A 14,542-nucleotide genomic window follows, 5' to 3' on the forward strand; every position below is an offset into this window, starting at 1 on the left:
ATTTTATGTTTTGTCTTGAAAACCAGTGATATAATAAATTTTACATAAAAGACTGCAAAATAATATAAATGGATTTAAACAGATCTTTACAATAAGAAATTCAAATGGAAACAGACAAGTAACAAAGAGAAGTAAAAAAATTTATTGCAGTATTCGCTCCACCAGGTAGTCTGGGGATCCCTTTTCTTGTATTGTTTTCAGGGTGACCTAATACATCAAAATCTACATTTACAAAAACTCCTTCTGCAGATAGGTCATAGATACTGCATGCTTTTTTTTTTTTTCCAACAGAATAAATTATATATCCAGGAGATTCTGCCATTTTACAGCCTGGAAAAAACAATGCTTCCCTGGAAACTGGGCTAAGCTAAAGAAAGCCATCCGCTGCTAGGTTAAACTCCAAGAACACTTTATTAAGAACATTAACAGACTAATTTCCAACATTCACTTGTTTATTTTTAAACAGAAAGTTTTTTTTTCCAAGATATAAACAATTTTTGTTAAACTATAATACAGTGGGAGTAAAAATGAACTGAGAATCTGTTTCTGCTGCACAACAGCGAAGGGAGCTCCCACAAAAATGTTTGCCCAACATTTCCTTCTTTTGTTCCTGCATCCCAGGTTCCATTCTTACTCTTCATAAAACTGATTTTTTTTTTTTTTTTTGCCAGAATGTTGATATTCAAGTTTTTCTGCCTTTAAAAAAAACTCCTGTAAATTTGGCTGCATGTACAAATTCATTAGCTGGAAGTCCCATCCTTGGCGGCATACAGGGATCGTAAAGTCTGAACAACTTTATTAGTCAGCTTATTAGCACTCGTTAGAGCAATTTTTTTGTAAATAATGTCTGACTCTTTAATAGTGTCTACCCAAGGCACCAGTTTGCGGCCATCACGGCGCTTAGCCTCAGTCCAGGAGCCACTGTAGGAGCCTGCCATCCACTGAACACTGAAGCCACTGCTGGTTTTCTGTACTACTCTTGCAATCTGTGGTCGGTCTTTGTACTTTGGACAGCAAATAGCGATGACATCCATGACGTCAACACTTTCATTCATCTGTGCTGCCAACTCCGTAGAGTCTGAATTTCGTTTTGACCTTCTCAATGACTAAAACATTGGGAGGGGGAAAAAAGACCAAGTGTTACACAAAATAATTTTAGTGAAATTATTGTTTTTATTGCTTTTAATCCCTTGACGCCGGGAGTTGGGATATCCCAGCACACTTCCATTGCCGGCAATGAGACGCACCGTGACCGCCAGCGCCAAGGGGTTAACATATATTTGTAAAACCATGTATCTCTTAATTTGTACCCGTGTCTTTACTCTTATTGATATATAAAATTATATATACATGTGAACCATAAAGCTACATAAAATTTAGCAACAATAAAAAAGGATAACACACATTAATACAATCCAAAGAAAAATTAATAACCTTTTATGCTGGATAAATCTCATTTCTGTTTTTTCTTTTTTATTGTCTTTTATGTTAAACTTTCTACAAAAAGATGTATAAATGGGTAAGTAGAGAATTTCTATCTACAAAATGTTTTCTCTCATAAGTATTACATTACTTGGTGTACATTGAATAGACTGACATATATAAGCACATAAAAATCATTTTACGTAATACGCTGCGAAATACGTTGACTCCTCCTCCGCCTCACCCCTGAAGTGCCTCCTCCTCTATCCTCCCCATCACTTTCATCATCTTCTGTCTCTGCTGCTGCATTATTTTTAGGGCTGCCTCCTCCAAGCAGCGAGGTAATTGCTTTGTTCCGAGCATTTGTGCTGGCTGACACCTCCCCTTCTTCTTCCTCTTCATCAGGGTCCAGATGTTCCATGAGAAGTTTGAACTACAAAAATTAGATATTAACTTAGAATTTGAGGTAAACATTTCAAACAAGACTGTCAAATTCCTAAATGTTTTCCATGGCAGTGGTTTGATTTTGGTGAAAGACTTTAGCTACTGTCCAACTTGGGTGCTCGAAAACGTTTTTTCTAAAGAGCCAGATTGGAAGTATTTTTGGCTCTGCAGGCTAAAATGCAATACAGAAATGAATGTGCATAGCTGTTTCAATAAAACTTTATTTTACACCAACAGGCAGCTGACCAGATTTCGCCTACAAGCAAGATGTCACTGACACTGATCCAAATTATCAAGCAGCCAGTGATTACTAATTACTGACAGACATTTAAACATTTTCTGCTCCTTCTGCTTTCCACCAAGAGGATATAAGAATAAATGAAAGATGTCAAACAACTTTAAAGAACTAAAATAAATGCTAAATTTAAAGTATAAGGTTTGCAGTCTATGAATGATATGAAAACCATTGTGTAGCTTACATTTGTAGTCAAGAAAATCATGAGTAGTTATATTCAACTACCAGCTTTAAGTAGATTAAATTTAAAGACTTTATTTTTACTTTTTAGGACAATCTTGAAAAACATTTTTTAAAACATTAAAAAAATTTTATTGTGGTAAAACACAAAATTTACCACTTTATTTTAAAGTCCTTAAGTCATTCACATGAAGTATATTCAAATGTTGCATAACCATCACTACCATTATTTCTAAAACTTTTACATCATTCCCAAAAGAAACTCAATCTGTACCCATTTAATACTCCCCATTCCTCCCTTACAAATACCTGTGAAAAGAAGAGAAGCCAAAAGCAAAGGAGAAAAGGAAAGATATAAACATCTGAATGCAGAGTTTCAAAGAATAGCAAGAAGAGATAAGAAAGCCTTCTTCAGCGATCAATGCAAAGAAATAGAGGAAAACAACAGAAGGGGAAAGACTAGAGATCTCTTCAAGAAAATCAGAGATACCAAAGGAACATTTCATGCAAGGATGGGCTCGATAAAGGACAGAAATGGTATGAACCTAACAGAAGCAGAAGATATTAAGAAGAGATGGCAAAAATACACAGAACTGTACAAAAAAGATCTTCACGACCCAGATAATCACGATGGTGTGATCACTGACCTAGAGCCAGACATCCTGGAATGTGAAGTCAAGTGGGCCTTAGAAAGCATCACTAGAACAAATCTAGTGGAGGTGATAGAATTCCAGTTGAGCTATTCCAAATCCTGAAAGATGATGCTGTGAAAGTGTCGCACTCAATATGCCAGCAAATTTGGAAAACTCAGCAGTGGCCACAGGACTGGAAAAGGTCTGTTTTCATTCCAATCCCAAAGAAAGGCAATGCCAAAGAATGCTCAAACTACCCCACAATTGTACTCATCTCACACGCTAGTAAAGTAATGCTCAAAATTCTCCAAGCCAGGCTTCAGCAACACGTGAACCGTGAACTTTCTGATGTTCAAGTTGGTTTTAGAAAAGGCAGAGGAACCAGAGATCAAATTGCCAACATCTGCTGGATCATGCAAAAAGCAAGAGAGTTCCAGAAAAACATCTATTTCTGCTTTATTGACTATGCCAAAGCCTTTGACTGTGTGGATCACAATAATCTGTGGAAAATTCTGAAAGAGATGGGAATACCAGACCATCTGATCTGCCTCTTGAGAAACCTGTATGCAGGTCAGGAAGCAACAGTTAGAACTGGACATGGAACAACAGACTGGTTCCAAATAGGAAAAGGAGTACATCAAGGCTGTATATTGTCACCCTGTTTATTTAACTTATATGCAGAGTACAAACATGAGAAATGCTGGACTGGAAGAAACACAGCTGGAATCAAGATTGCCGGGAGAAGTATCAATAACCTCAGATATGCAGATGACACCACCCTCATGGCAGACAGTGAAGAGGAACTAAAAAGCCTCTTGATGAAGATGAAAGTGGAGAGTGAAAAAGTTGGCTTAAAGCTCAACATTCAGAAAATGAAGATCATGGCATCAGGTCCCATCACTTCATGGGAAATAGATGGGGAAACAGTGGAAACAGTGTCCAACTTTATTTTTCTGGGCTCCAAAATCACTGCAGATGGTGACTGCAGCCATGAAATTAAAAGACGCTTACTCCTTGGAAGGAAAGTTATGACCAACCTAGATAGCATATTCAAAAGCAGAGACATTACTTTGCCAACAAAGGTTCATCTAGTCAAGGCTATGGTTTTTCCTGTGGTCATGTATGGACGTGAGAGTTGGACTGTGAAGAAGGCCGAGCACCGAAGAATTGATGCTTTTGAACTGTGGTGTTGGAGAAGACTCTTGAGAGTCTCTTGGACTGCAAGGAGATCCAACCAGTCCATTCTGAAGGAGAGCAGCCCTGGGATTTCTTTGGAAGGAATGATGCTAAAGCTGAAACTCCAGTACTTTGGCCACCTCATGAGAAGAGTTGACTTATTGGAAAAGACTCTGATGCTGGGAGGGATTGGGGGCAGGAGGAGAAGGGGACGACAGAGGATGAGATGGCTGGATGGCATCACTGACTCGATGGATATGAGTCTCAGTGAACTCTGGGAGTTGGTGATGGACAGGGAGGCCTGGCGTTGCGCGATTCATGGCGTCGCAAAGAGTTGGACACAACTGAGCGACTGGTCTGATCTGATTCCTCCCTCCCCACAGGCCCTGCAAACTTCGGTTCTATTTTCTGAATCTGCCCCCCTTATTTTTTTTCCCAGATGCTCCACATGGCTTTCAGGATCTAAGTTCCCTGACCAGGGATCGAACCCTGAGCCCTCAGCAGTGAAGGTGTGGAGTCTTAACCACTGGACCACCAGGGAATTCCCTGCATTTGCCTATTCTTAAAGACATTTTAAAAGCATAATTAATACACTCACATACACACTTATTAAATGGGTATATATATACATATATATACGTATGTGTGTGTATATTTATATACTTGTACTTCTTCTGTAAGAAAACATGAAAAAGTTGTGATATTGATTGCCAGAAGGAAGAGGAACAGAAATGGCTAAAGACGGTAGCCCTCTCAAAAGTATTCACATTTAAAAAAGTCATTATCAAAATGAAATATATTTTGGTTTTACTACTCACATCTAGGTACTGTTTTACTATACTCCTCTTCACATCTTCAGTGATTTTGGAATTAGCCATATCACTCCGCAGGAAGTCCAGTGTTTGCTTGGGATGAAAATGAACTCCTGTTTTCCGGTTTATCGCTTTATCATACACTTTTGCAGATTCGGATGGAGAGTATTTCTGAATTTTACTGTTTTAGGAAAATAAAACCATTAATGTAAAAATTTTTTTCAGACATTTACATTTAAATGGATTCTAGTTAAGTTTTATTTACTTATAATTAAACTTTTTGTCATATAGATTTTAACCAGTGAAACTGTATACAAAATAAATTTTAAAAGGGAAGTAAAGACACAAAATCAAAGATTAAAGAGTAATATTCTCCTGTTTTCCTCAGTACTTGTCTTGAATCGAGGCATCCTTTAAATCAAAGTAGCTTCTCATGTCCATTTTTTAGTACCATGATTGTGACTGTAGGGCAGTTTTAATATAATTACTCAGTACTACCTAACTGGTTTACCTTCTCTAAGATTTTTCATTCTCTACACAGCCAGAATGATTGTTTACAAACCTGCTTCATATTATTAACAACTCTATTTCAAAATCTTTCCATCTCCTTAGCACTGCCCCAAGATTTTACAAGGTTTTAAATTATTTTGAATTACAGGCAATACCTTGGAGACATTACGGGTTTGGTTCCAGACCATTGCAATAAAGCAATTATTGCAATAAAGTGAACCCAATTTTTTGTTTCCCAATGAATATAAAGGTTACCTTTACAACGTACTGTAGTCTATTTAAAGTGTGCAACAGCATTATGTTGAAAATCGTATATATCTTAATTAAAAAATACTTTATTGCTAAAAAGTATCATGAGTCTTCAGTGAATTGTAATCTTTTGGCAATCATAACATTGAAGATGACTGATCAAAGACCACAATAAAAATAACAATGAAAAATATTTAAATGTTGTTGAATAACTACAAAATGTGAGACACACAAAGGGAACAAGTGCTGTTGGAAAAATGGAGCCAACAGACTTGTGTGAAGCGAGACAGCCACAAACCTTCAATCTGTATAAAATGTAGTATCTGTGAAGCGCAATATAACACAGTAGGTCCTACAGTTGCCAACATTTAACATCAAGGTATTTCTCATTAAAATCTGGATTTTCTAGTTTCCCTTGAAAAAAATGGAAGCTCTGGCCACATTGTTCCCACTTTCTCCCATGGCAACAAGCTGATGAATATCTGAACCCCAAATGTGTTCATTTTGCCAGTGACCTACCCGGGTCCACTTTATTCATTTCGTTATCTGTCCCTATGAACATTTAACTTCATAAGGAATCAATGAATGTGAAAAATGTCCAAAATTCCACGGGTACAAGCAGTGTAGTGATTGATGATGAATAAAATTATAGCGCATTCAAAGTTATTAGTACTTTTCTATCTCTTACCTTGATAGTGTACATTAAAGACTACTGGATCCTGTTAGAACTTAGCCTAGCTGGTCTGCATCTATTTATTCTTCATTCATAGCTCTTTAAAAACTTGAATTTGCCATCTATTTTTTTTAATATTTACTTTTATTGATTTATTTTGCTGTGCTGGGTCTTGGTTGTGGCATGTGGGATCTACTTCCCTGACAAAGGATCAAACCCAGGCCTCCTGCATTGGGAGTGCAGAGTCTGAGCCACTGGACCACCTGGGAAGTCCCTGCCATCTATTTTTGGGGTTAGCCTAATTCTCTAATATCTTTTTAGGGAAGCCAACATAATAAGTCTTTTAATTTATGATGCATTATCTCCAAATAGAAGAATATAGCTTTCCTCTCTTCAATAACAGAATGTACAAATTATAGTATATTGTACAACCAAAACACTATATAGCAGTTAAAAGGAACAAACTCCTTTTTATAAAAAAGGAGCATTTTTAATATTCAGCATGCAATCAAAACTGAGTTTCATATTTCTTCATTATTTGAAGACAGCAAGTTTTTCTTTCACCGCTTATATAATCTTACCTATCAGAAAATCCACAGAGATTCTTCAAATGTTGCTTTAACATCAGAAGCAATAAAATACCCTGGGAGACATTTGCAAACTCAATTAAAGGAGCTGAATTTTCTGGCAAACATTTCATCACCGAATTTATATCATCTTCTGAATCCGAATCTGAATCCGAATCTACACGTTTCCGTGACTTTCGAGGCCTAGAGACTTCTTCTTCACTCTCGCTTGACTCATTTTCCTTACCAGGAGATGATTTTCTCTCTTTCCTTTTGTCTTTTACCATGGACTGAAAAAAAGAGGAAATTATTCTGTCTAAAAAATAATAAAATGAAAATACCACTAAGAACTATACATATGCTCCCTTCAACAGCTTCAAAAGTATCCGCAATTTAGTGTTTCATATATCAAAACTCTCTGACTTTCTGTTAACAACTGGGGTTGTAACCCTTAGGGAGAAAATAATGTTCTAAGACTAAATAAAATCCGCTCCTCCAACTACTGTGCCACCCTCCCTAAACCCTTCTGGAATATCATTCCAAGGGAAAGAATTTTCTTATATGATAGCAATGAAAGATAAATTATAGAACTAACAATTTGGTATATAGGTAAGCCATTACAGAGGAAAAGAAGTAATTATAATTTAACTGAGGAAAATATAATAGGTCTTGAATTCCCCCACCTTCTTTTAAACTCTCCCATTTAAGAACTTTTCAGCAAGATAACATGCAGTTTTTCTTAAAAAATTAAATTGTTTCTTTGTACTTTACGAAACCGTTAGCTTTTTAAAAGAAACAAAGCCAACTGGTTTCCAGAGGTGGAAAAGATTACAAAGCAATATTCAAAATATAGCTGTTAAGAAATAAAACAGGAGAAACATGAACAAGTATATTTACAACAGTTAATGAAGTAAAATAAGATAACATGATGGATCAAGTTCCTGGGAAATTATTAACCTCTTAAACTTCAATGTGCATATTAAACACCTAGGCATTTTATTAACAATGCAAACACTGTGTCAGCAGGTCTAGGGTGGGACCTAAGGTTCTACATGTCTAACAAGCTCTCAGGTGAGGCTGGTGCTACTGGTTCTGGTCTGCACTTCAAGTAGGGTTCAGATACCTCTGTAATTCTAACTTTTAGGTATTAAAATAATCTCCCTGATTTATGAGTTTGACCAGGCTGAGTTTTGGGCACAATGATACTATAAAATGAGAATATTTACTTGTATCATCAGGTACATGAAAATATTCCAACTAATTTAAAATAATGTAAATTACTGAGTGCACCTACTGTATTCCCAGGGCTACACCAGTTGCTTTTACAATTAAACCAACTATATTTTCTTCTTAAAAACCATGAAAGAAAAGATATAAAGTTCACAACAAAAAACTTAGTAAAGATTTTGGGCATACAATACACCAATGATTCTGGTGTTCAGGGATAAGGAAATCAATAGTATAAATTTTCTGTGTTCCTTGTAAGTAAGCTATTTATATTCATATCTGTATCTCTTCAAGTGTACTAGTGTTATCTACCGTATTTTCAGATTTATAAAAGAGCAAGGAGTTTTTAAAATGAGGTTTAAATGAATATATGAATGGACAGTGAACATTTAAGGTCAGTGCTTAAAGTGGGAGAAATAAAGACATGGGATGGCTTATCAACAGAACAATCCACGTATGCATGCATGCATGTGTGTGTGTGTGCACACGTGTGCATGCACGTAAGTATGTGCATGTATAAATTTCACCTAAATGATCTGGAATGAAATGGTTTTAAGAACTTTCTTAATGGAAATGAAATGGCAACTCATTTCCTCTCTCCAACTCAAGCACTATTTAGATTTCAGTAAGTTTATTTACCAAGGTTTTATATACCTGTGAAAACAATAAAAAGAACAATGAGAAACAAAACAGTGAAAATAGCGTGCCTGCATTCTGAAAGATGCATTAAGAATAGCAATGTGTGTAACTTACCTCCTTGAATGACTGCAGTAGGTTACTACCAGAAACAGAGAGTGTAATGTCTATATGATGCATTATAAACAACGGCTCTTCCTGTGTCTGGTATGGAAAACAGGCTAGATTGTCTGCTATATACAAGAGCATATTCACTTCTGTTTTCTGTAAATTAAAAAAAAAAAAAGTACACATTTAGTAGATAATCCAGAAATCCATCATAAAAACCTTTTTAGAAAAAATATTACAGGGTACTTTCACCTCAGCTAATGTTTCAGAAAGGAAGGGACAGGGAGAGAAAGAAGGAAGATGAAGGAGGAAGCAGAAGAGAAATGGATTTTACAGAATAATCTTAAATCCATTTTAACAGATTTCCTAATGACTTAAACCATGGTACCTTAAAAAGGGAAGAGGTGAATGTTTTTTCAGTGCACCCAAGTGGAAGTCCCGGAAGTTTTCTTATAGAGTATATAGAATCTTTACGATAAATCCATACCACATCAGAAAGTACACATATGAATTCATGATTATTTATCATTGTGCCTCTAAAAGTTTAACCCATATGGAGAGATCAGTTACACACAGTCTTCAAAAGTAAGAGGTAATAATTATAGTTCAAACATGTGGATTAAAAAAATCCAAGTTCATGTACTCTTAAAATAATTGTCAGTTTCCTGTGTGTGTATAATTTAAAATATCAGAGTCATTCTGACAGAGTTGCCAAAGATTCACACCATAAAAACTCTGATGTTGGCACATTATGGTTACTAATACTTGTTTGCTTTTAAAAGAAGTAACAGAGACTTTTTTTCAGAACTTCATGATCATACGGAATATAAACAGAAAGACATATTAATATTTAAATTCCTTTAAAAATACTTATAGCTTAAAAAAAAAAAACAGGCCATTAAAAACACTACTTCCAGGTACTTCCCAGGTGGTTTGGTGGTTAAGACACTGTGCTTACACTGCAAGGGGGCAGGGGTTTAATCCCTGTTTGGGGAACTAAGATTCCGCATTGCCTGAAGCATGGTCAAACGCTTCCCTAAAATCCCTCCCCAAACACACCTTCCTACCATCTCCCTTATCCTGCTGCCCAAACAACATAAAATGCCATATCAGTGGTAGCAAACAACAAAAAATCCCAAAGGACAGATGGAATGAACTTGCTATTAGTATTCATGAAACTCCCACTCTATTTTTTATTTTTAAATATGTATCAATATGTACATGTTAAAGTTGGGAAAATACAGACAACCACCCTTGCCTCCCTGAAACCTTTTTCCTTAGTTTTCTCTTCCTAGCTCTTTGACTATTCCTCTTCTATTTCCTTCTCAAACCAACTCCTTTTCAAACTGCTTTTACCAACATTCTATTTTTTGTGTGCTTAGAAGCCCTGAGAGTCCCTCGGACTACAAGGAGATCAAACCAGTCAATCTTAAGGGAAATCAATCCTAAATACTCATTGGGAGGACTGATGCTGAAGCTGTATTTTTGTCATCTGATGTGAACAGCTGACTCATTGGAAAAGTCCCTGATGCTGGGAAAGATGGAGGGGCATCAAAGGATGAGATGGCTGCATGGCATCAACGATGCAATGGACATGGACTTGGGCAAATTCGGGAGATGGTGAGGGACAGAGAGGCCTGGCATCTGTAGTCCATGGGGCTGCAAAGAGGTGGACATGACTAGGGGACTCAACAACAGGACAAAAATATTCCAGTTATCCTTTGACTCTTCTCACAATGTCTCATATAATTTATTCCTTCCTCAGTGTTTCTTCTTTCCTTCCATCCATTCTTTTCCTTCCAACTCTCATCATAAGAACTCAATCCCTTATTACCTTCGGTGTGAACACAGGCTCCCGCACTGCAGGCGGATTTTTTACCAGCTGAGGTATTACCGAAGATCCTCCATAAACCATGTCTCACTATGACCTTGCTGGTCTAAATAATGAATCTATTCATTATTTCCCACCCATTCTTATCTTTGTACCTTTATTTATGTTTTTACACCTGCTCTGTCTTAAATAGTAGATCCATCTTATTCCCCTACATCTTCAGTAATTTGTTTCTCCTCTGACATCTTCTGTTGGAGGTAGTCAGAAGAAAGCACTGTATTATGAAAACTAGATTTCCAATTTAGCATGTTACATGCTGGGGTGACAGAACATCCAGCTAATGACATACAGCAAGCAATGAAATCATGTAGGAATGAAGCTCAAGAAGAAGAGAAAGACTGGACTGGATTGCCATTTCCTTCTCCAGGGGATCTTTCCAACCCAGGGATCGAACCCGGGTCTCCCACGTTGTAGACAGATGCTTTACTATCTGAGCCACCAGGGAAGCCCAAGAGAAAGGGCGATACAAATACAAACCATCTGGGACTCAGACTATGCTAATGTTAACCGCTGTCTTACAGGAAGCAAGATCCAATGATGACAAGAGCACCTTATCTTATCATTATGTACTCCTATCTAAACCTCTTACACACAATGAAAGCTTAATACTGGTGACAGTCCTGATGATGATTAAATTATATTCCAAGCGTTTCTAAAATAGAAGGGTATTATATTTATTTGTTAGATAATACAACCAAAAATTTCATGTACTATTTAAAAAGAAAAGGTCTAATAAGGCATCTGTATTCTGGTAACTTTTAGATCCCCTGGAGAAGGGCATGGCAACCCACTCCAGTATTCTTGCCTGGTGAATTCCATGGACAGAGGAGCCTGGTGGGCTACAGTCTATGGGGTTGCAAAGAGTCGGACACGACTGAGCGACCAACACATAATTTTAATTTTACTTCACTGAAATAATCTGGTGTCGGAACAGCAACAAAGTCAAGTCAAGTGATTAAAATACGAAAAAAAATTTTTATTTTTAAAGCTTCACACAAGAACTGGTTCTATGTGGAAAGATACCACATCTTCATCTTCTAGCACAATGGCTACCATAACGCGTATGCTGAATACTGTTGTAAAATGAATGAAAACATTCAGAGGTAAAATTAAAGAATGGGATATTTTATTTTCCTGCCTTATAGTCTTGGCCAATGCAACTTGTACAATAGCTCCTAAAGGATCAAAACTGTAATTACACAAAAGTGGGCTTTTCATTAAACGAGGTCAGGTTGAACAAGCAAGGATCTCAACAGCCTAAAACCCAGGACAGTTACTCTAAAAGGTTCGAGTCTGATATAAACAAGTGGAATTTCACTTTATCTATCTATCCATCCATCCACCCACCTCAAGAAGTGACAGTTTAGTAACATAGTTTATGTGAAAGCATGCTTAAAGGAACTGCCATCAAGTCTGTAACATACTCAGTATGGAGACAAAATTATACTTTATCCCTCATTTTATTTTCATGCTAAACTTCCTCTTCAATACAATGTAGTTAACATAGACCTAAATAAACACATTTAAGATAGTCACTATTATTTATTAAAATGATAATATTTTTAAAATGTTGACTACTTTAGGCACACAATTTATAGAACATTTATCTTCTTAAAATAAGAAGTTTTTAATGCTTACTGCTGTGTCATCAAAGAGGTTGAGTAAAGAAATCAGAAAGGCGCGTCTGTGCTGGCGGTTTCCACGGATCATGGAGTAAAGGTGTGAACACAAAGCACTGGAGGACTCGTCCTGCCGGAAACCCCTTACAGGATCTTTTAGGCACGTGTTGATTGCCTGTTGTACCTGGTAAGACATCTTCATGCCAGCCACTGCTTTCATCTGAAATCAATAAAGCCTTGTTTTTGTCACAGAAATTAAAAGAGCCAAATTAAAAATATAAATTTGAGCATTATAGTTAGAGGTGAAGTTTATAATTTGGTTTTATTTAAAATAATAAAAAGCATAGAATGCAAGCACTGGAAGGAATATTAGAGATCATCTATTGTAATCTGCTCATTTTTATAGAAGAAAAAAGTGGAGACCCAGAGGAGCCATCACTGCCAAGATACACAGTAGGCACTAGAACCCATGCATCCTGGTTTCATCCAGAGTGCATGCTATACTGTTACTTCCAGCTCAATCTTAGAGAGTTAATTTTAAAAAGAATAAACACCTTGGGGGACAAACTTAGATTCATGTTTAGAAGTAATTAGTAAGCAAAATATTTTATTTGAATATGAATCTGGGTAGGACATTTGCCAAAGAAATGGTTTACCAAAGAACAATATTTAAATTTAGGCTGCACAATTTAAAAATACATACGTGAATGAATCCAGCATATTTTTTGTCTATTTCCACAAGCTGCTGATCAGCCTTGTTCCGCATAGCTGGTTCTGGGTCTGTGCCCATAGCAATTAAATACGGCACACACTGGAAATAAAAATAAAGAATTCATGAGACATCATAGTAGTAAAAGCTCTGTATGTATCTTGACGTATATTAAAACTTGCTATATATCTGGGACATATGAATTTAGCTCACTGGCTTTCCTATAAATGAATGCCATGTTTTAGTATTCTTTTAAAATTTATTAATCTGCCCTTAGATTTAGCTAAAAGTAAAAAAGCACTGGAGCATCAGCAAAAAATTAAAAACAAAAAAAGTGATGTGGTCAACTTCAAGCAATTTCAACGTGAGTTTAAAGTTCTTTTATTAAAAAAAAAAAGGGCTCCCAAACTAAGAATATTCATTTAAAAGTATGATATATACTACAAATTAATAATCCAATAATTTTTTAGGCCTGACTGAATTTTCTTTGTAAAGAAAATAAAGGGTGAAAAAATTTGTCTTCCATACTCAACACCAGAAAAATATAAATTTCCTCCCTATTATGCTGATTTTAGATACGGCTTCAGTAGTCTGACAGCTGGATAGGTAGTAATCTGATAACAGCCATACTCACTGGTCAGGAAACACCAGTCACTACTATGTTAGGTGACTCTGAATTAGAGGTGAGGAAGCCAGAAAAATAGCAACAAACAAATAAAAAAGTAGACATAGCACTGAATGAAATGGGTCATCAAGAATCAAACCCTGAATTGCAGGGTGGGGGGAGGCTCACAAAAAACATTATTAGCTTAACTTGTAAAATATGAAAATACATTACATATTATTGTATCAATGTTAAATTTCCTAAATTTGATTGACTGCATTATGGTTTTATAAGAGAATGTTTCTGTTCTTAAAAAAATGTATGTTGAGTATTTAGAGGTAAAGAATCATGATATCTCAAACTTACTATCAAATGGTTTCATGTGTGTATGCAGAGAGAAAGCAAATGTGGCAAAATGGCAACAAAATATACGTAAAGAGTATGAAGGGCTTAATGTGCCACTCCTGCAATTTTTTATAAATATAAAAGTTTAAAGTTTAAAAAAAGATACAATAAAAGCAAAACCTAAGACTACTAAGCATATCAGCAAAGAGCCCTAAGTATCTAAAATAGTCAAGAGTATCAACAGAGTACTGTACATTTTATTAAGTAATCCTGCCCTGAGTCACAAAGAACAGACTGAATATTCATTAGTGTGTTTTGTTTCAGGATACAGAGAATAACACAGCATAATAATCAAGAATATATTTTTTAAAAGTTAAACAGAACAGCCGAAATAAAAATCTTGAAGGGTACAGGCTGTTATTTAACAAATTCACTTCTGCAGCC

The 14,542-nt window shown here is 36.1% G+C and overlaps 1 protein-coding gene across 4 annotated transcripts in view; it reads right to left on the reverse strand.

Moving 5' to 3' along the window:
- Window positions 1–119: 119 nt before the first annotated feature.
- The window catches only part of NIPBL (NIPBL, cohesin loading factor), a 205,174-nt gene continuing 190,751 nt past the window's right edge, over window positions 120–14,542 (reverse strand). For 2 of the 4 annotated variants that reach the window (XM_027520108.1, XM_027520109.1), the window contains 7 exons: window positions 13,144–13,251; window positions 12,460–12,660; window positions 8,940–9,086; window positions 6,975–7,249; window positions 4,968–5,142; window positions 1,667–1,855; window positions 120–1,106 (listed from right to left, as the gene is read on the reverse strand). In XM_027520108.1, coding sequence (XP_027375909.1) covers window positions 741–1,106; window positions 1,667–1,855; window positions 4,968–5,142; window positions 6,975–7,249; window positions 8,940–9,086; window positions 12,460–12,660; window positions 13,144–13,251 — 1,461 coding nt within the window. In that variant the 3' untranslated portion in view covers window positions 120–740. Of the gene's footprint in view, window positions 1,107–1,625; window positions 1,856–4,967; window positions 5,143–6,974; window positions 7,250–8,939; window positions 9,087–12,459; window positions 12,661–13,143; window positions 13,252–14,542 lie in introns of all 4 variants that reach the window. The other 2 variants (XM_027520110.1, XM_027520111.1) reach the window with 2 other exon arrangements.

The sequence above is a fragment of the Bos indicus x Bos taurus genome, chromosome 20 (genome assembly GCF_003369695.1).
Source record: "Bos indicus x Bos taurus breed Angus x Brahman F1 hybrid chromosome 20, Bos_hybrid_MaternalHap_v2.0, whole genome shotgun sequence".
Lineage (NCBI taxonomy): Eukaryota > Metazoa > Chordata > Mammalia > Artiodactyla > Bovidae > Bos > Bos indicus x Bos taurus.